This window comes from Phodopus roborovskii, unplaced genomic scaffold, assembly GCF_943737965.1.
Source record: "Phodopus roborovskii unplaced genomic scaffold, PHOROB, whole genome shotgun sequence".
Classification (NCBI taxonomy): domain Eukaryota; kingdom Metazoa; phylum Chordata; class Mammalia; order Rodentia; family Cricetidae; genus Phodopus; species Phodopus roborovskii.
In genome coordinates, this window is record NW_026126480.1 from 40,245,682 (window position 1) to 40,272,772 (window position 27,091).

At 43.6% G+C, this 27,091-nt stretch overlaps 1 protein-coding gene across 1 annotated transcript in view; it reads right to left on the minus strand.

Annotated features, from left to right (window-relative positions):
• Cpxm2 (carboxypeptidase X, M14 family member 2) overlaps positions 1–27,091 on the minus strand; it is a 101,177-nt gene that overhangs the window by 17,725 nt on the left and 56,361 nt on the right. Inside the window, exons 5-7 of the mRNA XM_051193183.1 lie at positions 13,321–13,405; positions 12,357–12,507; positions 7,360–7,448 (exon numbers count right to left, since the gene is read on the minus strand). Of these exons, the coding sequence (XP_051049140.1) occupies positions 7,360–7,448; positions 12,357–12,507; positions 13,321–13,405 (325 nt within the window). The remainder of the gene's footprint in view (positions 1–7,359; positions 7,449–12,356; positions 12,508–13,320; positions 13,406–27,091) is intronic.

Below are 27,091 nucleotides of genomic sequence, written 5' to 3' on the forward strand. Positions count from 1 at the left end.
CAAGCAGAACCATGTCCTCTAAGGAGAAGCTCTTGACCATTGCCTGCCCTGGTCCGGTACTCTCAGTAACTTGATTATATAGTTACAGACTAAATGTCTGTGTCCCTCAGCTCAAATCCAATCAGTGCAACAGTATTACAAGAGGAAGCATTGAGTCCAGCAAGATGGCTCAGTGGGTAAAGGCCCTTGCTGCCAACCTGAGTTCCATCTCTGGGACCCTCATACAAGAAGGAGAAGACAACTCCCACAAGGTGTCTTGACTGCACGAAGTGCACAGATGCATGACAAATGCAAGGTGCCCATGTCCCAGCATACATAATGAATAAAGTATGTTTTATAAAGAGAAGTGAAGTCATGGGGATGGAGACTTTGTGAACAGGATTTAGAACCCTTTAAAAGAGTCCAAGGACTTGTGTGTAGAGCTGTGGGGAAGCCACATGCACATGTGAACTAGTGGGTGAGCCTCGGCAGACACATCTGCCAGCACCTTGAGCTTGGGTCTATAGCCTCTAGAACCACAAACAAGGCATTTCTATTGTGTATTAGTCAGCTATTGGATGGCATTTCTGCTATGACAATTCCAACAGAGTAAGGCATTTTCTAGGGTTGGGAGTTTCACCTCTCTCAGATGTGCTATCACCCCCTGGTTGCTGTTACCACCTCCTATGCCCCAGGTTATTGTCACCACCTCCTTGGCTGCTCCTGGTTATGGTCATGACTTTCTCACAGTGATTTTCATCTTTCCAAACCAGTGTCTTTGGAGATCAAATTCTGCAAATATGGCGTATTTGATATCAAGGTTTCATAAACACTGAACACCTGAAGAAGGTGTCCCTGCCCCTCTGGAGCTGGTAATACAACAGGAAATAAACATGGGATGATCCAGTTCATTAATGCTAAGTAAGGACAGTGTGTGGTAGCCATGGACACAAACCTCATGGGGTCATGTGGTGAGCAAAGCAGACTACAGCGGGGAAGGAACCTACATGCCATGGCCTCAACTTTAAGATCAGATAGTCAACTGACAGCCTTGGTCTATGAGAATGATGTGAGCTATCAGAGAAGAGAGTGAGGGCTCCATCTTTGGGGTATGGAGGACCAGAAATATCCTCTCCTCAGAGGTTGCCTCGCATCCCTGACCAGTGCTGTGAGCATTGCTTTGCTGGGTGACAGGTGTTTTGCAATCCTCAGGGTTGCAGAACCTGGTTTAAAGAACGATATATTCTCTTTATACCTACTAGGAACCTACTCTCTATGTTAACTGGGGGTCCCATTCTCTACCAGGCACCATAAATCAGTGAAGACCAGAGTTTAGAGGATCATTTATGGACCATAAATTAAGAACAGATGGGACACTCCGACCCTGGCAGAGCAGAGGAAAAACACACTGCCACGGGTGGTGGCAGGCAGTATCCATTAGAAGTGCTCCTTGGAACAGCATGAACCTCTTTCTCCTGCTACAGTGTGAAAGATGGCCACAGAACACTTGCCTTGGGGCCCTGTATGCTAGTCCCTCCTGGTGCAGTCACACTCAGACAAGGAGGATTTCAGCGGGTCCTGACTGGGAAGTAAGCCACTATCTTAGACCAAAGATAGTTTCTTCAGGAATAAGACCTAGGTAGTCCATTGCTAACCTGGCAACAAATATAAGCTTCAAGCACAGGCCTGTTTATCTTTTTCTGTTACCTTCGGCCTCTAGTACAACAAGCACCGAAGATCACAGCCTTCACACTATTATCTTCCCCTGGATGCACACTTGGCAATAGATACAAGCCTCTTGGGCTGTAAAACCTCAGGATTCCCTTTCTTCTTTGCATTCTGTCCTCCACTGGAACAGTATTTCCCAACCCTGCCTTCTCTGCAATAGTTGATGTTAAATGAACTGTGACACTAGATCATCACACTAAAATCAACCTTCCCTCATAAGAACAAGAGAATTTGAAGAATACTAGCCTAAGGGAGGCCCTTTACAGTTTTCCCTCCAGGGTGGCACTCTGGAGTACCCTGAAGCATATCTTGAGTGGCCACTGTCCCCATGAAGGACATGGGAATTGGTCCACCTGCTCTTCCCAACACGACTATCATGAGACTCACCAGGTGGGTTCCTGTACTTACATATAACTTCTTCTTTGAGAGAATGTAACTACTTGGTCCTGAAAAGAATTAGATTTTTTTTTTTTTTATGTTACCCAGGTCCGTGATGACTAATCTTCATTATCAGCTTGCCACACCTGGGAAAGGGCACTTCAACGGCAGAGCTGCCTTCGTAAGCTTGGTCTGCAGGCATATCTATGGGACATTTTCTTGATTGCAAGTTTATGTAGGAGGACCCAGCTGTCCCTGGGCAAATGATCCTGGGCTGTATAAGGTGGCTGAGAAGCCAGGAGAAACAAGCCAGTGAGCAGCATTCCTACTTAGTTTCTGTTGCTTAGTTCCTGCCTCCAGGTTTTTGCCCCAGATTCTCTGAACAATAAACTTTAGCCAAATAAACACCTTCCTCTCCAAGTTGCTTTTGGTTATGGTGTTAATCACAACAACACAAATCAAGCTAGAATAAGGGCTTTGTGGTAAATACATGGGTCCTGATGACATAGTAAGGTGTAGGATTTCCCAGGAACCAGGCCCACATCCTCAACAAGGCTGACGAAATGGATTCTGCAGGTCTGAAACATCTTGTATATCATGGTAGATTTGGCTCCTCCCAGTCCAACCCCCACTCCTGGAAAAACAGTATCTGTTAAAATCTGATGCAATGGAGGGGGAAGTGAGTCAGGAAAGGATGTCAAGACAGACAGCTCCTTGGAGGAGGAGGGGAGGAAACATAGTAGAGTACAGCAGGGTTTGCTGGACTCAGTCCCCTCTGAAATGGAAAGCTCATCACTATTCTAGTACCCATCAGAGTCTGGGCTCCTTTCTTTCCCCCCTTTGCTGCAGAAGACAGGATAAGGAGATGATTTTCTAGTAATCCAATTTTCGGTAATATATCTGAAGGACACTGTTCTGAAGAAAGCTAAAATTGTACACATGATGACGCTGGTTGTAGCATGTTTCCTACTTGGGCACAGTCATTAAAAATTGGGAGATTTCCAAATGCTTCAGAGCAGGGGGAAAGCTGCTAAACCACAATGCAACCATCCGCTGGCCCACACATGTGGCAGCAGTAGAGACAGTGGAGGTTGGGTGGGGTGGGGCAGGTGATGCTAGAAAACCAACACTAACTGAGACACTGGGGGCAAAGGTAGAGCCACTTTCTAATCACAGTGGTGTAGAACCTGTGAGCACAAGTTCAAGCACTGGAAGGATAGAAGCTATAGCTTGAGTGTATGTGTTCCCCAAGTTCACAAGGTGGAATCCAAGACTCAATTCCACAGTGTGTGAGGGTGGGGAGTTTTCCAGGGGATGATTAAGTCACAGAGGTTCTTCCCTTATCAGTGGAAAGGGTATCATTATAAAAGGATAGGAGGAAACCAGGTAGACCTTTTTGCCTTTCCACCTTCCACACAATGACCCAGAAACAAGGCACCATATTAGAAGTAGAGAGCAGCCCTCACTAGACACAGACAGAATCTGCTGGTGCCTTGATTCTAGGTCACCAATATCAAGAACTATGAAAACTCAACTTCTGTTGTTTATAAATTACTCATTCTCTGGACTTTTGTTTATCTGTGAACAGACCAAGACAAGAAAGATGTTAAAAATGTTGATTCATCAGTACAGTGAATTTTTGAAGGATCCTTCCTTTAGACTTGGGATTCACTGTTGATATAAGAATGCTTATCCAGTGAATGGAAGTGTTTATTTTAAAATTGTTTAATATACCAGATAAAAGGTTTTCTTCAGTGATCTTCCTTCAGACATCACCTCTAATCCAATGGAAAAGGAATTACCGGAGGAAGGAAACTATAGGTCATGTGATGGTTTGGAAGAAAGTGGCACCCAAAGTAAGTGCCACTAAAGAGAGGTATGGGTTTTGTTGGAAGTAGGTGAGGCCTTGTTGAAGGACGTATGTCACTGTGGGGGCAGGCTTTGAGATCTCCTATGCTCAGGCTACACCAAGTGAGACAGACTACCTCCTGGAACTCAAAAGTCAAGATGTAGGACACTTTGTTTCTTCTCCAGAACCATGTCTGCCTGTACACCACCATGTTACACCATGATGATAATGGACTAAATCTCTGAAAATGTAAGTCACCCCAATTAAATATTTTTCCTTTATGAGAGTTGCCATGATTGTGGTGCCTCTTAAAAGCAATAGAAACCCTAAGACAGGTCAGAACTTTGGTTGTCTGGACTCTCAGACCTACTACCTTGCTCTGGCTTCCCATGTTCATCACCTGTCCGCACACTGAGGCTGACCACACAGTATATTGACAGGCTCAGCTAACTCCCCCCACAGCCTAATGTCCCTGGCCATCCTCAGCCATCCTGTATGTAAGTACTGCCAGATAGCTGCCCTACAAGTCCTGTCTTACCCCTTAACCGATAGCTATTTATATCATATCAAATAACAACACAATCTGTATCTCTTGAATATCTTGAACCTAAATACAAGTAACACTTTCTTAGGAAGCCAATGTCTTTTCTACCTGGGAAAGGCAAGCCATGCCCCACAAGAGCATGCCACACCCTACTTCAAATATACTCTAACAAATGGCTCAGGTCAACTATCCACCTCAGAAATGCCTCTCCCCTCATACCCCAATCTCAAAAGTTCCTTTCCTAGGGGCTATGGTGGGACTCACCAACCTTTCTGTCACATAGGGAAAGAATGCAGCTGACTTAGGACCTGTCTTCTTTCCCAGAACCCACCTGATATTCCTACCCCATCCCTTTGTTCTTGCTGGCTTCTTTGTTTGGTCAAGAAGATAAGTCTTTTTCCCTCTCTGTCTGCTAACATCTGCCAGCAATCCAGATAGCACCTGGTCCCAGTTATAGTCAAAGCTTTTTCCAGCCATAGGCAAGCAAACCCATCTGTTCCCATCCCATCTATGATGACTGTAATGATGATGTTAAGCACATGTATGATAAATTTCATGTTGCAGACTTACATTAAGTGACAGGGTCATTGCCCCCATCATTCCAAGTGAACAAGATGAACAATGTATATTTAAGCAAGTAACAAGGAAGTTGTCAATACATGTACTAAGAAGACCTCTGATGTTCTCTTGGCATAAGTTTCTCTGCTTTGAAGTGTGGATGTTTGGATAGGCTTCATCTTCCTCTCTGCCTTCCCCATCTCTCGCCCCCTCCCTCAGCCTGGAATAGGAGCCATGTAACTCAGTGCTCTACAAGCGTATGCTGCATGGAAGCCACATACATTCTCACTGCTATCCTCTTACAGCGGGATGAGCATCTCCACTTGTTTTGCTGCCTTCTCATTACTGCTTCTCATTTTATTGTTGGCTATAAATGTCTCTTTCAGTAGCAGCCTAAGCCTACTATTTTTCCTAAGGTAGAAATATTTCGTTTTTCTTTTTCTTTTTTATTCTTTTTTTTATTATTTTATATAACCAAGCCCATTTAAATGAAAACAAACATTTATAGACAATATTTGGGAATTTGGGCGTTGTTCTTTCCAAACTACTTCCTGCTGGTAAGGGCGCTGTCATGGGGGATTCGAAGAAGATTCAGACATCCTGGCTGTAGTCTGTCTACAGCCACCTAGAAGACTCCATCTGGGGAAAGGCATAGCAATTCTGTCTTCTAATCCAACCCCAAGAAGCAGGAATCTACCTGGTGAGGGCTACTGGCCCAGCTCACGGGGCAGAGGAACATTCCCTGAACCATTTCTAACTCAGTGACTTCGGGCAGTGGGACTTCAGATGGGTGGCAGTACTGATGACCCTGAGTCCTCTCAGCTCTAGCATCTCTTGAGTAGTAGTCATCATAGACACCTCATACCTAAAGCACATACTGCCAGCTCTTCCTAGAGGACCTCAGTTATGCATGTGGGGCAGCTGTATCCAACTCTTAGTGCCCAGGGACTGTGGTCATTCAGCTCACTGTATGCATTCATGAGATTTATTGCACCAAATGATTGATATCTATCTCACTTCTGGACTTGATGAGATGCCTTAAAACACCCATCAAGCAAAAGGCTGGGTTAACCCACCAGAGCTCCCAAAGACAGAATGGTGGGCAGAGCCATAAAAATACCCTGAGAAAGTGGAGCAGCAGGCATGAGTCACACACCTCAAGTCCAAGCACATTATCTCTGTTTCTGAAGAGCAAGACAGTAAGAGGAGTTCTTTAGCACATCCCACCTCTACGTCTGTGCTGACAGGTGTCTGGAAGCCGTGCGTATCTCAAATTAAATGGCAGTGAGACAAGCCAAGCATGTTCATTCCATGGAATTGAAGCTCAGCCTAATGACTCTGGTCTCAGAAACATCCCCTGCCTTTGTCCTGGGCAGTTGGCTCCTTTCCTCAGCCCACAAGCCCTCCCTCTGAGCTGCATTAACTAGCCTTTGGTAAGTCCTTACATGCCAATGTAATCCTGATTCTTGAGTAGCTAAGACTCTTTTGTTTGCCAATGTCTTCCCATACTTTCTAGTGTGTTGCTGTAGAGTGCTGCTCCCTGAACATACCAGTCACTATCATATTCAACAGAGCAGCTGTGACTACTTGCAAGAGACCCTCAAATGCAGCACAATGACTATTATCCTCTCCTCACTGAAGGAATGACAGGGGCCATTGTATTGTCACCCGAGAACCGATCTATTCTTCATATTGGGTTGCCTTAACAAGCCTTAATATGAGGGGAGTAGCTTAGTCCTACCTCAGCTTGGTATGCCATGCTTTGAGACCCATGGGAGGCCTGACCCTTTCTAAATAGAAAGGGAAAAGGAGTGAGTGGATCCGGGGTGGGGGTGAGATGGGAAGTTGGGGGAGGGAATGGGAAGAGAGGAGAAACAGAAACTGCTGGGATGCAAAATAATGAATAAATGAATAAATTTAACAAATAACTTTTTAAAAGAATCTAAACATTGTGGTAGGAGGTAATAGTGCTATATAGTGTCACATGACTCAGTTTCATTATCAGTAAGAGAAGGTAATCACAGTCCCTACCCTTCTAGGTTCTTAGAAGGACTGAACATGTTGATGGAGGTCAGCTGTGTAACACAGTATGCAGACCCATGGGGAGGCTGTCAGTTCTACCATGAGCGCCCTTTCACCTTCCAGTCCAAATTCATCAATATCCTTCAACCATTTAGGAACTAAAGGCTTCAAGGAGAACAGCTGAGCTTTGAGCTCCATATCAGCCATTTCCTAACAAAGGAGGCCCAGAGGAATCACACTTAGTGCTTATCACTCATGCCCTGCTGCTCTTTGACAAAGAAACCCCATACTCTTGTCTTACCTGCCGCATCTCCTTATAGTTGTGGTGCTTAAAATCCAGGTCATCGGTGGTGGTCATCTCATTGCGCCGGTGATAGTAGCTATTGGGATCTAAGGACAGAAAGATGGTTTTGAATTCATTCACAGTCAACCATGACGTCCCTGCTAGGATGACAATGGTGCTAGAAAGTTGAACTTCTAATGTTGGTGCAGAGGCAAGAGCACCAAGCCAGCAGGAGGCACATGGGAGTTGGAACCATTTGGAGGTTAAGAATGTGTAGTCACAAGGCCTGGGTTAGATCTCTACTTTATGTGGTATGACCTTGAACAAACCACTTGGGCAGTCTGTGCACTACTTATTATTCATCTGCAAGCAGGAAAAGACGATGTCTCCTCTCTTGGTTTACAGTGAGCAGTAGAAGAGATACATGTGTGCCAGGGCTGCTGTCAGTACGAAACAAGTAGTTGTGAGGTTCAAAACCACATGTGCATCCTCGGAGGCATTAGGAAACCTGGACCCACTGTTAGTCTCTTAGCTGGGATGTGTTCCCTTTCAGTTTTCCTAATGGAGCCCAGCATATGAGAATCCCCTTTTCCAAAATCTCAAAACTCCCAGGTCCTGGCCACAGGGCCAAGCCAACACTATCACAGCACCCAGTTGCTCTGATTGCTTCAGAGGAGGTGACACTCTTTGGCACACAGCAGGAGATGGTGACACATCTCTCTCCAGGTGAAGGATGCTAAGGCACTGCCCTGATGACCGTGGTGACCTCTTGACCATGAAAGAACTATCAGCACCACCTCAGTGACCAGCAGGACCCAATGACATCAAGAGCTCCTGGTCAGGAAACCCTGAAGTCATCCTTCTATGACATTCAGAACCAGAAGCACCTGCTATAGTTTCCATATGAAGTTTTCCCAGAGGTTCATGTCCCCAATAAGGGACATAATTTAAGAGATAGTAGAACATTTAGTAGGCAGAGCTTAGCTATAGGAACTAGATCATGGGGGGGGCAGGGTGACTTTGAAGGTCCTGCCTGATCTCCAGTCCCCTCCTCTCTTTACTTCCTGCCTACTGTAAGGTGAAGAGCTTCCTCTACCACATGTTCCCACAGCTATGGTGTGCTGTTCTGTCTCACCACAGGTCTGGTCAATGGAGCTAAGGACTGTACTCCAGAAACTTCAGGAGCTGTGATCCAAAACCAATCTTCCCTCCTTGTAAGTTGTTTATGACAGTGTTTTGTAACAAATATGAAAGTCTTACTGACACAGCAGCCTTGCAGTGTGATTGGAACATAGTAACAGAGGTGACCCTGAGGACTGGTGCTCTGACTCAGGGACCACAGCCTGCTCCCCCTGGATACCTTTCATTTAACTTGAATTTTCTTTTCAATTCCTACTGAGCTGTGTAAAGTATTCCAAAATAAAGATGAAACAGAAGAGAGAGGGCAGAGAGGAGGAAGAACATGAAGGAGAGAGACAAGAAGAGACCCCAGATCTGCCCTGATGCCCTTGTCCTCATCTGAGAAAGAATGGCAAAGGCTCCAGGCCCTGGTCATCATGCTGACATTTCCCACTAGAGGATACAGTCAGAAAGTCTCAGTTAGCACACCCCCCACCCTCACCCTATGTAAGGAGCATCAGAACTTTGGAATCCCACAACAGCTTGGGCTCCACCCAAGTGGCTCAAAGGCAGAGGGTTGGTGGGTACCAGAAGAACCTCTGAGATGTCAGGATCAGCAGGAAGCCACCTGTGCCACCAAAGTCTCCAGACTAGGAGTACCAGCTGCCTAATAGACCTACCTCAGCCATGCCAAATCAGATTCCACATGGAACCAAGCCATGACTCCATCACTCATCCTCATCAGACTCTATCATACACCCTCATCAGACAGCCCTGTGGGACCCTAACAAATGGCTCTAGCTTTGTAGATTGAGGCCACACACAACAAATAGGAGGTACAAGAGGACTCAAACATCAATTATAGTGTTAAATCTTCATGAAAGATCTAGCAATACTATAAGAAACAAGTAGTTGTCATAGAAGGTGGTACCTTGCAGGAGAGAGACAGGCATTTTGTCCAGGCAAGAAAGTCAAGGCTATCTAGGCTCAGCCAAAGCCTCAGTTATTTCTCAAACACTTGCTTGGGGTATGGGATGTCCGTGCCTTTGAAAAGAGCTTTCCAGGCCCATGGGTTTCAAAGCAAGGGTAAAGAGAGACAGTATTTGGCTTTGGTTTTGGCTTTGCATTTTTTGACACTCCCATATTAATAAATACTTCTTTGTCTTTGAATGAACAAACTCTCACTGAGAATTTCTTCTTAGGAGTTCATCTCTTGGTTTTAAAAGTAAGAATTGAGCTCAGAGCTCATGGCCAGTCTATCAGCCATCTACTGCTATCCCTGAAGTCCCTTTCTCTAATCAGCACCAGTTTCATGTGGTTCAGAGGAACTGTCTTGATTTATAACCCCAGGTGCAAGCCTGTGACCCAGGTCCAAGCAATGAATCCACTCACCCCAGCCAGTCACTAGCTCAGTGATGATCCTGGGACAAGGCCCATGCTCCCAGGGTAGCTACTGGGAGTAGCCACTGGACTTCAAAAAGTAACTTGTGCCCCTCTTTTTTTAGGCTGTCAGAACATTGCTACAATGGTCCTCAAGAAACTGGTTCTCCCCAGGAAATCACATGCTAAGAAAGGGACAAGGCAGAATGAAGCCTTGTGCCTGCCAGAGGAGGCCCTCTCCTCCCAAGAAGAGATTTCACTTAGTTCAGAGCACTTCACAGCAGAGACTGGAGCCTAGAAAATGAAGGGATGATGATGGGCGAGGATGCACCTTGGCCAGGAATGCTTAGAGTTGTATATAACTACTGCCCTCTATCTAAATCTAAACCTCATGTTAGGACCCATATGATAGACTTGGGGGTTCACTATAGCTCCTGGCCTGCTTTTCACAGTGTGGCCATACTAACTCCTTCCTCTGCATTCCACTATGGCTTTTCTCTTTAACTGGAATAGTGAGCATGAGTAACTGACCTTGCTCATTAGGGCTGCTAGGCCCCAGGTTCTGATCCTATCTACTCCAGTGACATCAGAGTTGTAGTAAAGTCACTTTCTCTTGGGGTCACTCAGGTGGCAGGAATTGAAGTACTTGTTACATCCAAGTGCAGGCAACAACTGTGGACACAGGGGTGAACACACACACACACACACACATGTGCATGCATGTATGTGTGTGCGCACACACACACATACATACACTATTGACAGAGAAATAAGAAGAGTAACTGCAAGATTGAATTTTAAGCTACCACAGGCTGATTAAAGATGTGAGATTTTGCCCACAGATCAGGAGAGGAAGTACCCACAGATGCCTTCTTCCTGGTTACATTCTTTTGATCTGACCAAAAGCAATTTAGGGGAGCAATGGGCTTATTTCATTTACAGGTCACAGTCCATTGTGGAGGAAATTCAGGGTAGAAACTTGAATAGGCCCACTGACTATTTTATGCAATGTTATCTCTGACCAGGAAACCCAAGGAAGTGCTGTAGGAAGGATGGTGGAAGATGCTGCATGTTTCCTCACTCTATGGATTGTACTTAGCTAGTTCTCTTATGCAGCCCAGGGAATGGCACTGCCCACAGTGGGCTGGGCCCCCCTCCATCTTAACAATCAAAAAATGCCCCCACATAGACCTGCCCACAGGCCAACTTCATCTGGGTGCCCTTCAGGTGGCTCTATGTTGTGTTGAGTTGATGGTCAAAGCTAACCAGGACAGGCACCAATAATTTTTGTAACATCAAAACAAAACAAAATAAAAAACAAAAAAAAAACAAGCTAGTAAGTGCAAACAAACATAAAATGCAAAACAAAACATGTGTCTGCTGTGAGAACAGTTATGTAGGCAGACAGAGTTGGCTTTCTCACCATGGAGGGTTCATGTTTTAAAAACCTACAGCTGGCAAAGCAAGCTCATGTATATTACAGGACTGAGAGAAAAAATAGTAATGTGGCATTAAACATGCTTGGAAAACACAGCAAATGTAAGTTCATGGTGGAGCTGGGGTGACTGCTAACATAACATCAGAGTTGGTGGTGGATTGCCTCTGAGTGCTAGGCAGGACTGGGAACCCACAGGCAGAGACACTCCACCTTATACTAAGAGCCTAAAAGTGAGCAGACTCTGGGGAGAAATTTGGCTGGTATAAACCATGCTCCAGTTCCAGTTCCTTGTGACTTGACTGGAGAAGGGCAGGTGCTACAGGGAGGGTTTTAGGCTGGCTGCTTTCCTGGAGATGTTTGGTCAGGAGGAAGGAGCTCTCATGGGTCCCCAGTGATGCAGCTAACACTTTCTGAAATGTCAGCCTAGGCCAACCTGACTGAAGCAGACACTAATGGGATCCAGAAGGTTCACCATGTGAATTCCTGCCTATATCCTGAAGTTAGACCCCAACACCATCATCTGAAAATCAGACCATTAGACTAGAAGGAGTAGGCACTCAGTGAAGATGCAGGAACCCAAGGGAAGCTCTTTAGGCAGACACCCTGCAAATGCTCACAGTTGAGTTTCTTCTACCCCCTGCTCTGCCTCTGCACCTAATACAGTAAGTGTCCTGAGGACAGATACATGACTTGAAGGCAAACATATTCTGTAGTGCTGAGAACCAAGCCCAGAGATTTGCACATTTCCATGTGCTTTACCATTAAGTTACTTACATCCCAGCTGACTGCTGGATGTCTTTTTCTCACTTCTGAGTGACAGCACTGGGTGAGTGGTCAACCTCGACATACATAAACATCTTAAAGTTACAACAGGCAAAACCACACTGGCAAGAGGGCTCAGTGCCACCAGCATTCATCCTTCTGAGCTGGGATTATGAAAAGTTCTTTTTTTTTTTTTTAATAACCTGTGTGTTTAAGAGATTTAACAGTGCACACAAGAAAACGATGGCTCATCTTGGGGAGGCGCCTGCTTCCCATTAGGAAACAGCCTTGCAGGCAGTTAAGGAGGCAAACTTACCTGGCAATGGGCAGCCCAAAATCTCCATCCTCATGCAGATGCTCCCATTATCGAACCAGGACTGTGGATTTATGCGAATGTAGCGGGCCACCATTGGGACCGGCAATTCATTTAGTACAGGGATCTCCTTCTCACTGTTTCCTTCAAATATCTATTGATGCTCAAGGAGAAAGATCATCATAAAATTATTCATTCCTATCAAGAAGTACCTATGCAACCTGGTAATCAAGGCAAAAAGGAACAAAACACCCCTGAACTCTGCCTCAGGAAGACCCTATCTCTCAGTCTATCATGAAGGTAAAAGGATGCCCTAGAGCTCAGGCTTTTAGAAAGAGGCAGACCAGCCCAAGCTTTGGAGCAGAGAGAGGTTCTATTTGGCCCAACAGTCAAGGCAAACTACTTAGATTGGTAAGAATGGGAGGAATTCTAGAGACAAGGAAACAGTAATGGAGAATGGGTTTCATAGGTAGACCAGCTGGCTCCTTTCTGCTGGTGCACACAGGACAATAAGTAATGTAAGTACTTACAGTCAGTGATGTAAGTAGGAATGAGATAGAAGGCAGAAGCAGGGTTGCCATGTATAAGATGCTGGATGCCATGCTAGAAGTGGCACTTGAGATTCTGAATTTCAGAGTAACAAAACTCTCATGCTGAAGCTAATCATGCAAGGTGGCTCTTGAAAGCGACAGCTGTGGGAGTTCTCAACTGCAATATGTTAACTTATAAATGGGGTCAGAAGTTGCATCATAGAACTACATTAGTTGGAATGAATGCAGAATTTTGTATCAGCCCCAGCTGTGGGCCACTGGAGGTTGGACTTCAGAGCAAGAGAAGGAGGTCACTATCCACCAGACTCTCCTGGTTGGCTTGAGTTTACAGACTTGGTAAACCTCCACAGGGACAGAACAAAGCCCCATGGCCAGGCACCAATGGCATGGGTAGATAGAGCAGGGAGGGGACTCACCATGTCACCAGATCCATTCTTCACAGTAACCCATGTATGGCTATCATTGCTCACCATGACTTTGTAGGATGTTACCCAGTCACTCCTGTGAGGAAATAAAACATCCCTGGGGTTACATACTTTAAAATTCTCACCTCTTCCATTCTGAGATGTGGAAGTATGAACAGACTCGCTTTGTTCAGGACTGGGTCAAATCCCGATTCTCACAGACAACATAGATTCTTGCCACTGCTCTTTATTGCCCACTACAACTAGATAATAAGACCCAGTGCTGAAGATAACCACACACTTTGATTGCAAAATATAAAGAAACTGATCTTGAACCTGCTAAAAAAAAAATGTCTTCCTTCCTGGCTAGTCTTCAGAGTACTAGAAACTGCTATGCATACCATGAGGGAGCAAAGACATCAGTGGTTTTATCAAGCACTGGACCATGCATACTACAATAGCAACTTGCCAGGCAAGATGTGCTCTCTATTGTAATAGTGGCAAGACTGTTTATGGCTGTAACCAACTGCTTTCTGGTTGCATCTGAGGCCTCAGCTATAGGAGGGCATCCGTGCCTGGTACTATAAGCCAGATCAAAAGTCCATGGTTGGGGAGGAACCTGCTGTTGTTATTCTGCTAAGAAGCCATGTTGTCAGAGAGTTTCCTAAATATTTGTGCTTCAGCCCATTTGTGCTACTCTCAACCTTGCTCAGAGAAGCTCCTTTTTTGCAGGAGGCAAAGGTGCATACAAACTCCTTACTGGATGGAGTGCTGGGAACCAGTCACTCCTAGTGTTCAGCCTAAACAGGACATCTATATCAACCAAGAGCAAGCAAAGTGGAATGTAATAGCCAAGGAAGGGGGGAAGAGAGCCGTGAAGTGTCTTCTGGACAGAATATAGCTGTATTACTTGTGAATTCACAGTGATGTGGATTACCAACACCAAGCCACTCAAAATTCTAGCACAGATGGGGGAAGGGCTCATGTGGCCCTGTATCTAGCTGAAGAACTAGTGGCAGCTGATTGCTGCTGTAGAAGGAGTAGTCATTTTTCTGCTGTGTCTACTGATAGGTTCTTCCGTAGATAGCCCACACCCTTGCTCATGTGGGTGGCCCTGGAAGAACTCGGCTATACAAAAGATGAAAAGAGGACACCAAGGTGGAAGGAGAGACATGTTGGGGAGCTCTGGGAGGAGTTGCAGGGAGATGAGGAAACATATCAAAGTACATCACAAACATGTATGAAATTCTCAAAAACTAAATAACAATGATTGAGAAACAAAACAAAAAATCCTGGTTCCAGGATACTTACTGGTTATATAACTCTGTCCAGGTAACTGACCCCTCTGTGCCCCTCTATGCAAAAATATAGGATTGTGAGCCTTGAAGGATCGAATGCCCTTTAAGTACTTAGGACAATTCCTAGCCATGCACATAAATATATGCAAAAAAGAGCATATGTGTTTGTACTGAAGTTATATCACACACTACAAAAGCTTAATGGAGTCCAGGAGGGAAAAATAATCTCAGTGAATGCTGCAAATGGTCTAGAAATTTCACCTGGGGAAACTGACTTGTGAATGCAGCAAGTAAGTTCCAATAAGAGTAATACATAGTTAGTGAAATACGAATTCTTGATGTTTAAAAAAAAAAAGCAAGAAAGCAGGAGACAGCCCAGTCATGTTTCTCTAGCAAAGTAAACTCTTCATAACACATACTGGGAGAGGGGAGTTTAGATCCCAGGAGATCATTTGGTGGCAACTGTCCTGGCTGGAGGAAATAGGCTGGGCTGCTGGTGGTAGAGCTAAAGTCTGATACATTTAGGAAAGATATAGGTTGAATGAATTGGCAAAACTTCCAGAGAGGCTGGATATCGGGGGAGGAAAAAGAGGGTCGGGAGTGACTGTTGGTGTACAGTCCTGATGGGTGGCAGGGACTCTGCTAGGCCACCCTGTTATGGTTCCTGGCAGATAAGAATGTGCATGCTACCAAGTCACAACTCCAGTGCTTTTAGTATATGTATATGTATATGTGTATGTGCACGTGCACATGCATATGTATATGATGTATATGTATATGTATATGTATATGTATATGTATATATGTATACACACACATGTATAATTTTAGGACAGAATCTCACTAAATTGGCCAGAACTTTTGATTCTTCTGCTTCTAGAGCCTTGCGTAGCTGGGGTTGCAGGACCAGACCACAGCCCCAGCCTCTCTTTGGAGAACTTACTAAGTTCCCTTTCTACCTCCCTCGTGTTTGTGTACTTCATTTGACTCACTGTCCTAACTTCATTCCTTTTGTCTCACTAGGACAGAGTCCTGCCTCTGTAGTCCTCCTTCCTGGTATTGGGTGGGCATTATCAGCTGAGAAACATTCAGCAGGCAAAGAGGGGCTGCTGTTGGAAGTGATTGAAATATGGAGCAGATTGCTGTTGGGGGTGAGGGTAATTTTGCAGGCAGGTGTTACTGAATTCCCAGCAGGCCTTGCTCATTGCATCTTATTCTGTATTCCTGGCCCCAGCCGAAATGCTTGGTGGTGTGATTACTGCAGTGTTGGTGGTGGGGGCAGTTGTTTGATTCTGGACACAGGTGGGGGTGGGGAGGGCACAGTGGGAGAAGATGTAGGATGTTTCTGAGCATGGGTAGAGGCACCTCAAAACAAGCTACTCCTGAATCCATCGAATGAATATGACCAGCAGGTGAATGAGTGAAAAGAGTCCTTTCCTAACATAAAAAGCTGCATATATTTCCTTTATGCTAGATACATTTATTGTCATAGTCAGCCCCATGGGATATTGGAGCTGCAATATCCCTGTTCTCTAGTCTCATGACTGACAGGGAAGGCTTGACAACCACAGCACTTTTGTGGCTTATTTCCACTTCCCTCTGAGGGATTATTCCATATCACAAAACCACCTTGGCATTCAAGCTTGACTGAGACCTATTCAGCCCAAGCAAAAAAGTACTGAGGTCAGAGGCTTCCAGACCACAGGAGGAGGCAGAGGCTGTGCTGACTCTCTTGGCTCACTCATTTGAGAATCTAAAATACACAAGATACCCTGGGTGACACTAGATCACTTTCCTCCATATAGTTTTCTATCAGATCAGGTTTAAAACAGGATTTGGGCCACAGAGGATGAGTCAGTGCACTGTGACATTCTATTGCAGAGTCTTCCCTAAAGGTTAGCTGGATTCTGGTCATGGTAAGATAAACAAAGGTTTTAAGTTACCAGTGAGTTTGCAAGCAAGTAAATAAGAGAAATCTCCAGGGACCTGGGGGATATGAGCTGAAAGGAAAACAAACAAACAAACAAAACAACAACAACAAAACAAAACAAACTATTAAGCATTGCATAAGTTAACAAGCCAGCATTGTTTTTAGGGAAATGCACATAACATAGAATAAAAACTTTCACCCTGTTGACCATAAAAAGTTAGGGATGTTGAACATGAAACCTTTCTGCCAAGACTCTGGAAGGGAGTGAAAATATGTTAAAGGATCTGAGAGCATCAGTGTCTACTCAGCTCCCAGCAGAGCAGAGGTCCACGAAAACTGTCTCTGCAAAGGAGCCTTTCTCTTAGGCCCTTGAAGGTTTCTCTAGGTGAGAGGGAGTAGGTGAGGATGATTCTAAAGCCTCATTAATCACCTAGAAAATACTCCCCATGAGAAAGAGGTAGCAGAAATAAAACACAACAAAATCAGACCCAAGAGAATTAGAGATTTTGGAACTGTCACATTATGTATTTCAGTTTTCTGAATCAAATGTTTGCTAAGTACAAATCCTCATCTATTTCCATCATGGGTTGATTATACCATAAACTTAAGGTAGATACCCCTAACATACTGATCATCAGATTTAGCAACACAGCACACTGTAGAATCTTGCAGTTGCATGAGGAATTGTGTGACTGATGCCTAAGGCTCACTGCTGTAGCCAACATGATGAGAGAAGGTCATACCACACAATGTCACTAGCCCATAAAAATGTCAAAATACAAAGTATGAATTTCTAGTGTATGAAAAAATTCTAAAGTTGTTTATCTGTGCCTAGCATATGACAGATACCTTCCTAAGCACTTTGTAAATATTAACTCATATTTCTTTGTGACAACCAAATGGCATAGGTGTTATTATTCTGAACTACAGATACATTGGGAAGTCAAGGTTGTAGAACATGATACTCAAAATTCAACAGCCTGGTTAAATAAAATATGAAATAAAAACACCAAAAGGAAATGGGTTAGTATAAAATAAACAGCTAGATGTAAATAGCATACACAACTTGTAAAAAACAAAAAGTGCACTGAAATTGAATACACAGATAAACTGAAAGTCCTGGAACTGCCAAGGAGAGAATTAGCAAGCAGGAAGGTTCCTAAGAACACAGCACTAAATGACCAGGCAGTAGAAAGAAGATGACTGTGAAAGAAGCCTGATGTATTCTTCATTGGAGTTCCACATGGAGGCCAAACTGGGATAAAGGAAAATAGTACTGGGAGAAAACTGGCTAGAACTTGTCTAGAATAGATAAAAGATGTGACTCCACAGAGGAACAATAAATGGTAAATAGAATCAATACAATGAAATTCCCCCTTCTCTAAGAAATGGGTCATTATGGTCCATTTTCAATATAGGTTGCAGTTATAGCTCACTAATGAATTGTAAACAAGCAGGAGGCACCAGGTCTACCTCTTCCCTACGTGGTAGCTGGTGTCTACTTGCATAGATGCTCTCAGTTGTCCTGTGGTAAAAAGCACAGGCAGTATGCTACATGCCTCAGAAAAGGAGGGATCTCCACCCTAGGATATACATTAGACAAGGGTTTGTGTCCTTAACCAACAGGATGGAGAGTTTGGGTAGGGGGCAATGCCAGACACCAGGAAAGATTGCTCCCCACGCTCCAAAGAACTAAGTCAATGAAGAATTCAGGGGTGGAGAAATGTGGTTAAGAATATAAAAACCATTGCAATGAATCAAATCTGTGTGCCTGCCATTTTTTCTGTTATTCTAGGTTGGTGCTTGGCTTCTATAGAACTGACTGAAAATAAATCTGCATGGCTTTTTGCTACTCTTGAGTTCCCAGTACTTTTATTATGGAGTAAGGATCATTGTTTCCTACTCCACCCACACTGTAGTTAACCTGCAAATTATCAAAAATCATATTAAAAGCAGCCAGAAATGTTTTTTAAAATGTACAAATGAATGGAAACAAATTGACAGCACACTGCTCAAGGGCAGTATTAAAACCATGATATCAGTGTATTCAATGGACTAAAGAAAGAATGTTAACTTGAAAAACATCATATTTCAAAAATGAATATAAAATCAAGGCATTCTTAGACAATATAAACAGGAGCTTGTCACTATCTCATTTCACTTTAAAAAAAAAAGACTTTTTAAAAGAACAAAGAACACACAATAAGTAAAGAAACAGCATAAAAAGAGTTGGAGAGATGACTCGGCCATTAAGAGCCCTTGATTCCCTTACAGAGGACTTGAGTTCAGTTCCCAGCACCCACATCAAATGATTCACAGCCACCTGTAATTTCAGCTCCAGAGCATCACACACACACACACACACACACACACACACACACACACACACACACACACACACTTTTAAAAAGGAAAGCAGAATAACTTCAGAAAAACCTAAATATTCTATCTTTTAAAAGTAGATATAAAAGTTATAATTTGAAGCTAAAGAGTTAACTGACAGACTAGAAAATAGGTTCAGAAGAATCTCTTCAGTGTTAATAAAGCTAACTTACATACAAAGTATTTACTGTATGCTAGGAACTGGTTGAAGACAGGTATTCATATCTACTCAAGTGTCATAAGGTAGCTATACCTATGCCAACACACATACACATATAGATATATGAAAGGGGAACTGTCCTTCTGTATACTGTATACTTATTGGTTGGTGAATAAATGCTGATTGGCCAGTAGTCAGGCAGGTAGTCAGGGCTACATGTTCAGTACTACAGGGAAGAACTAACCTGGAAACTCAATAAGACTCTAGAGTCACCTAGAAAACAAGGCATGTCTATGAAGATGCCTCTAGATCAAATTAATAGAAGTAGGAAAGCCCACCCTAACACAGAGTAGCTGTGGCTCTGAACTGAGGAAAAAGATGAAATAAACAGCTTTCATCTCTCTGTTTCTTCACTGTGGATGCTGCTTCATGCTCCGGCATCCTTACCTTCTTTAACAAGATGCACATACTCTGGAACTGCAAATCATAATAAACCCTCATGTCCTTTAGGGGCTTTGGTCAGGCATGTCACTGCAGCCATGACAAAAGTAACCAATGCAGCAACATGTCCAGATTCTGGGGACTAGCATGTGCTGTCCTATAGGAGGGCTCTGCTGCCATAGGAACTTCACTCCAGCTATGGCTTCACTTACCATCCCTTAAGAACCTTCTCTTTCTTGGCACAGGTCTAGACACATCATGGCAGCCTATCCACAACAGAATAAAACAATAGTTTCCTAAATCCAGTTAATAAATAGGAAGCTTAAGTCTCAGCTACGAAACCACAGCTAGGGAAAACTAGGTCACTCTATCCTCCCCACCCGTCCCATTCCCCCAGCCTCCCTCTTAAAGAGAACATTAGAGTTCAAATAAACACTGAGAAAATTCATCTACATCTGACAAATCTGTGCCTGCCTTCATGATCCACTTACTATGATTAAAAATTCCTGGTATTTCTCAAAGCAGTTGGCTCCTTCATACAGTCAGAAGCTGGGTTCCTGGAAGAGGCATGATCTACTTTTTTACTTAGAGTCAGCCCAATTGGCAAGAACCAACAGGTTATGAGGTCAGACACTGGAGATGTCTAAAAACTCTTCCAAGCTCAAACCCGAGGTTCAGTGTGCTCTACTGCCAACCACAAGAATGTGCTCCCATACTGTGAAGAATGTCAGTTTCCCCTCTGTGCCAGCAGGAGTGTGGGAAGGTACTACCAACTGCCTTCAACTGAGAAGAGACCCTGCCTTTGTGTATAGCAATGGTGCTCTGCTGGGGTGATTCTGTCCCGGGGGACAAGTGGCAATGTCTGGGGACATTCCTGCATGTCATGAGTGTGAAGACTGGGAAGACCCCAGAGGGGTGGGACACCTGATGAACAGGGGACAAGGGTTCCACTAATAAAGCTGCTAAATGCATAGGAAAGCTTTCTGCAGCCCAGAATGAACCACCCCACTCGAAGCAATTTAGATAATGAAGTGGAATTCTCACTGGATCTATCCAAACTATTTTAAGGCCAGGGAAAATGTCAGTGTTGATTTATCAGTAAAGGAACAAAGGCACAAAATTGTTAGGGGCCATGGCATTCTGAACACCAGAATAGATATTGGATAATACAGGCTTCGTCAAGATGCCCCCATACATTTATCCAAAAGAACAGGCAGGCATTAGAACAAGGTCCAGGACTGGAGAGAAAGGTGAGGGCCGATGCAGTTTCTAGAATGTGGCTCACACATCAATGGTTGCTGCAACATAGTGTGATTATTCTCATAATATTTGAAGACAGTGTATTTTCAAAAGTTTTGAACATCCATGAACATTAACCTGTTTTGCATGCTTACCAGAAATTATTACAGTGTTTCTTTTTCCCTTCGACTCAAGGTTTCATGCAGCCATGAGTGAGTCTGGTCTCACTATGCCAATGACACAGAACTTCAAATCCTTCTGCCTCTATCCCCTGAGTGCTGGGATTAGAAGCATTCATCACCATACCTAACTCCTAAGCTGTTTTTCACAAGGTGTGAGCTGAAGTTCAGACCTTGACAATGCTATGGTAGAAACCACATTTGTGGACACAGGATCAAATGCTTGTCTGTATCAAGCAGGGGGGAGGGAGCCAAGCCCCAGAGCAGTGGCCCTCAAATCGAGCCCACTTGAGACCACAGGGGACGTGGCATGCTGAATACTGAATGGATATTCTATAATACAGGATTTACTGAGATGTTCCTGCACATCTACCTATGAGACTAGTCTAGTGGAGTACATTATTTAATTCTATTATTGAAATGCTGTTGTGATATTATTTACAGGAGGACTTGAAAATGGGAAATGTCATAAAGGATGCCTTCTGGAAGGGCAATATTTGAGCTGAGCTATGATGAACAGACAACAAGTAACTAGGGGGAAATTGTTGGCAATTTCACTTTTTAAGCCAGAAAGGAAAACATTAATGCAAGGGATTTGATAAATATGATAGTCAGCTTTAACTGTCACAGTATAGTGTCACCTGGAAAAGTATCAGTGGTTAGGTTGGCCTGTCTTAACTATGGGTAATTAATTTGATTATGTTAATTGAGTGGAAAGACCTGCCCACTGTGGGTAGCACCATTCCTTAGGCAAGATATCCTGACCTGTTTAAGAGCAAAGAGACAGAACTGATCACAAGCATGAACAAGTTAAATTATTGCTCTTTGCTCTTAACTGTGGATGTGATATGACTAGCTGCTTCAAGTTCCTGCCACCTTGACATCCCACAAGATGGACTATAACCTGGAATTATGAACCAAATAAACCCTTTCCCCACTAAATTGCTTTTGTTGGGGGTATTTTATCACAGCAACAGAAGTGAAGCTAAGATAATAAGCAAACAATAATAATTCAAAAAATATAGACTGAAATAAGGCATGGTGATACACTTGAGGAGGCTAAGGCAGAAGATTGCAAGGGGTGAGGCCAGCTTGGATTCTGTAGAGAGGGAAGGACATAGGGAGGGAGGGGAGGAGAGGTGGAGTGGAAGGGAGGAAAGGAAAGGAGAGAGGGAGAGAAACAGTTTTGTCAGATTGACTAATCCATGGAGTTAGGTAAATAAAAACCTAAGTCCTTCCCTTATATAATAGAAAATCAGTGAATAGTAACTAATTTAAATGATTAGAAAGAGTATTGAGACCATTTTAATCAGAATATAAGTGTTTAAAAACACAGCAGAAGGGGCTTGGGAGAGGGCTCAGCGAGTTAAGTACTTGCTATGGAAGCATGAGAAACTCAGATCCCTAGCACCCACATAAAAGCCAGCCATGATAGCATGTACCTGTAACCTCGGCACTGGGCAGGGGTCAGGAATACTGGTAGATCCAGTTAGATCTAGGGAGTATACTGGCCATACAGTCTAGCTGACATTGCAAGCTCTGGGTTTGCTGAGAGACCTTGTCTCAAAAATAAAGAAATAAAATAAGGAGGAGGGTAATAGATGAAGATACTCAAAGTTGTTCTCCGGTCTACACACACACTCACATGTGTGAACACAGACATACACACATGTGAATACAATAAAAGAATTATAAAGAAATGAAAAGGAAGGAAAGAAGGAAGGAAGGAGACAAGCAGAGGAAATGTCTGCTAAGGTTTTGGCAGTAGTTGCCCAGACGAATATTTCAGAAATGCTACTTGGCTATTTCAACAAAGAAATTATATGTTAATTAAAAATAGCCCCCACATCCCTCTCTTTCTCATTTCCACTTCGCTGGCATTTTTTATTTTTCTACTCATTCCAAGGCCAGCTTTTCCCTGCACACTCAAGAAGAATCAAGGTCAGTTTGTGTCTTGCTTATAAATTCAGCACAGGACTGAAGAGCAGAACATCTTTTTCTCTCCTCCACTAAGAGCCCACATTTTGCTGTGATGCTGAAGAGAGAAGGCCAATGGGATTTTCTTAGTACTAGAAAGCACATGGTTTTCCCTCCCATTGCCTGTCTGAGCTCTGAAGTTACTGCCAACTGAGGACTCTGCTGGACACACTAATGTTAATATAATACACACACACACACACACACACACACACATATGAGAGTGATGGAGACTTGAAAGAATGAAAGAAAGCTGGGGATCAGAAGGTTACTTAAAAAAAATAATAACCTTCAGTTTAACTTAGCAAATATTTTAACTTTCAAAATGCTTATGGACAAACCATGGGATTATCCATTCTTCAGTGTGGTTTGAAGCTGGAATACCATGAAAAACTCTCCCTAGAAAGCAACCCCTTGGTCAAAGTTGGAAGCTTCCTGCTGGGCATGCAAGCCAGCATCCAGGTAGTAAACTCTACACCCTGACAGCTGTCTGTCCTTAAGCCTGACTGCAAACCTGTGGGAGAGCAGATACAAAAGCTGGGAACTCATAGGCCTGAGTGGGCTCCTGCAAAGAGGGGCCCCCAAGACTGTAGGAACGGGGCTCAGAGTGGGGTTCTGCATATGCTAATCATGACCTCTCTAGCAGACACAGTTCTCTGTAACAAGAGGTTTCAAACTCTAACCTCTGGGTACTGTAAGGCACGGTGCTAATAGCACTTGCTAGAATAGTAGTAGCTGAGAATATACTAGCTATTTCTCTCAGGACTGTTCTGTAATAAAACTTGGGACTGGGGCAGAGGATTGGGTTCAATTCCCAGTACATGAGTGGTAGCTCAAAAACCATCTGTAACTCTTAGAAGTATCTAAACCTTCTTCTGGCCTACAGACTCCTGAATGCATAACTACAGGTTAGTTATGGTACACATAAACTAACCACAGGAGCACACATATATGCACACATAGAAACAATCTCTCAGTGTTTTAAAGTATGGCATTTTCTAGGCCCAAAGAACACTTAGGCATTCAACTGGCTGTTATTTTACAGTCTCAGTGGAGAGAGCTAGGTCAATGGAGCCTTGCCATTTCCTGTTTTAAAATCTCCTATTGCTCACAAATGAAAATGACCACAAATATTTGAAATTTTCAGAGATAGCTGGGGATTTGGGAGATAAAACTGAACTGTGGATAAAGTTCAGCAGTACAGCATTTGCTTATCATTGAGAAGGAACTAGGTTCAATTCTCAGACCATTATACACACACACACACACACACACACACAGAGAGAGAGAGAGAGAGAGAGAGAGAGAGAGAGAGAGAGAGAGAGAGAGAGAGAGAGAGAGAGAAACTGTTGCTTAGACCAAAATCATATCTTGGCAATTCAGAATAGACTTCATCCACTATCTGTATTTTGTATAAGCCTCTCACTACAGGCTCTGAACATACTGTATGTGTTTATTAGAGGAAAGAGTAGAATATACTGTGGGGGGAGGTCATCGGGGAAGGCACAGACATACTGTGTGTATGTAAATCAGAGGAAAGAGGGGAACAGACAGAAAAATTCCCCCAGTAAGGTCAAAGTCACCTTGATTCACACATGGCAGCTTATGGGCATGTCAACATCAGCCTCATTGTTTAGGCAGTCAAATGGGGGCCATGCTAACTTAGTGGAATACAGGCCACAAAAATTTAGCTACTTACATTTGAAACTAACAGGACACACACAGGACTCATGTGCTGAGCATGACAAAACTTTGGTGAAGGAAATTAAATAGTTCTTAGTGGAAAAAACAGTGTGTAGTTCTGTATTGAAAGATTCAACACAGCATTGTCAAATCTCAACAAATTAATACACAGGTTTAACACAATACCTGTCAAACTAAGTTAGATATTTTGTAGATGTAAACAAGATTATTATAAAATTAATGTACAAAGGCAAAAGATCCAAGTAAACTAAACAATTTTGAATAGATTGAAGTGGGAAAAATTCCTCTACTCAACCACAAACATATAGCTGTGGAAATCATAATTATGATTGTGGTTCTTAGATTTAACCCCCAGGATTAAAGACTACAAGGAAATAGGAAAAGAAAGACAGAGTCATACAGGGACTGTGTGGTATGGCGGGAGGGATAGACACACAGATTCTGAAGCAGAATAGAGACTCAAGCATAAATCCACCCAGCTATGGTGGACTGATAATTAACCAAAGTTCTGGAGATTCAGCAGTGAAAAGACAGTGTTCTTAGTATGATCCTCTCTAAGTGTAACAAACACCTTTGAAAAACTGGGTATATCAACCACCAAACATGCAGAAGTTCCGTGAGGCCAAAGCTAGCCTTAACAAAGTATTTAGGTTATGGGGACAGCATAAGTATCTTAAATCCCAGTCAAAGACTAATTGGCAAGATCTTTGGCACACAGAAGATCCACACACTGAAGGAAGGTCCCATACTGAAGGTGTACCACACTGAAGGAAGGGCCACCATGCTGAAGGTCCACACACTGGAAGCCCCACCTGGAACTCCATAGTCTCAGTCTCTTTTGCTCATCTCTCCAGAGATAGAACCTCCCCAAATCCTATCACAAATGAGTCAAGACAGTCAGGTTCAAGTTCATTGTAACCAACTGGAAGTCTAGACTCTGAAACTTTCTGAGCACTTGTAGGACACCATAAATAGAAAAATAAAACACGTGAACTCATGCTGTGGGTTACCATCAGCATACAAACATGCTAGAAATATTGAATAAAATCACCTTCAGATTGCATGTATAAAATGTATAAGAAACAAACAGATTTCATGTTTAACCTTAGGTTCTATATCCAAGATGTCTAATGGCATACATGTGAACATTTTAAAAACAAAATCCAAAGTACCTCTGGTTCCAAGCATGTTAGGTGATACTCAGCCTGCCATAACCCTATGAAAAGATCCCAACCCTCAAAAGTGACAAGGACTGGGCATCCCCCACTGTCATAGACAAGTAGGGAAAGTGTAGCTAAGTCCTCTTCGGTTGGAAAAAAAGAAGCATTTGGAGTCAAACCTCTATTGGAATTACAAGGAATCTGGCCACTGTTCTGCCCAGGCCCTCCCTGTTGAGCCACATTCCAATAGTCAATGGCCCAAATCCTGCCTGAGACTGATTTAGAACTTTGGGCAGAATTGATGATCCCAAGAGGTCTAGACCAGCCTTCTCCACTGCTGCAAACAAAATACAAAAGAGAAAGTTTTATCTTGCTTGCAGTAGAAATGCTCAGTGGTTAGAAAAAGAGTTCATATTTAATTCTCCTCAATTCTACCTCCTCCCTCCTTCCCCCTCTGCTAGAACTGTAATCACCCGGCCAAATGGTTCCTTCACATTCTCAGTACAGCCAAATGTTGGAGCCGGTGTGAAATACCAACCCATTGATTTATTGGACTTTTCATGTTAGACTGGTTACCATGACTTCTTGAGAATGCAGGAAGAATGCTGTACACTCCCAAGAATTATCCATTTTCCATTATCTCCTGTTAATTTGTCCACAGAGGGACAACAGAGAAACATCATTTTGGGGCTAGAACGCAACACATTTGGGTAGAGGGTAAAGCAGCAAGGCCCACACCAGAGAGCTAAAAACACAAGAAGAAAATAGGCAAGGACCCCAAATCTGGAGTCCCCACTTGAAGGATCAGATAAAAAGAAACCAAAGAAAGGCCTTTGTGGATGCTAGAGGATGGAAATGCAGGCTGGTGCTACCTCAGGTGGTGCCTGGCCAGCTCCACCCATAGCTGGACACATGGCACAACCTGCAGCAGACAGCAAGCCAGTGGAGCTGGGATGGCCTCTGAAGACCTCTGCTGGCCCCAGGCCCTCTAAACTGTAGCACTGCTGGTTCTCTGTTGGTGCTGTAAAGCCACTGATTTAAATAACAGGGGTGTATCTGCTCACAGCAATGGAGGCCAAAAGTCTTGAAGTCAAGGTGTCTGAGGGACTGAGTTCCTTTTGTAGGTTCAGAGGGAAGATCTGGGCCCTTGATAACCCACTTCCATGCTTGCAAATAGCCCCATACTCCGTATCTTAAGATGGCAACAGGGTCTTTGACAGACTGCTCTACCTGTTTTTTGGCTTCTGCTTCTCTGTTGGGCAGATCCAGGCCCTAGCAATTATACTGGGCCTACTTGGGCAACCTAGGGTAGT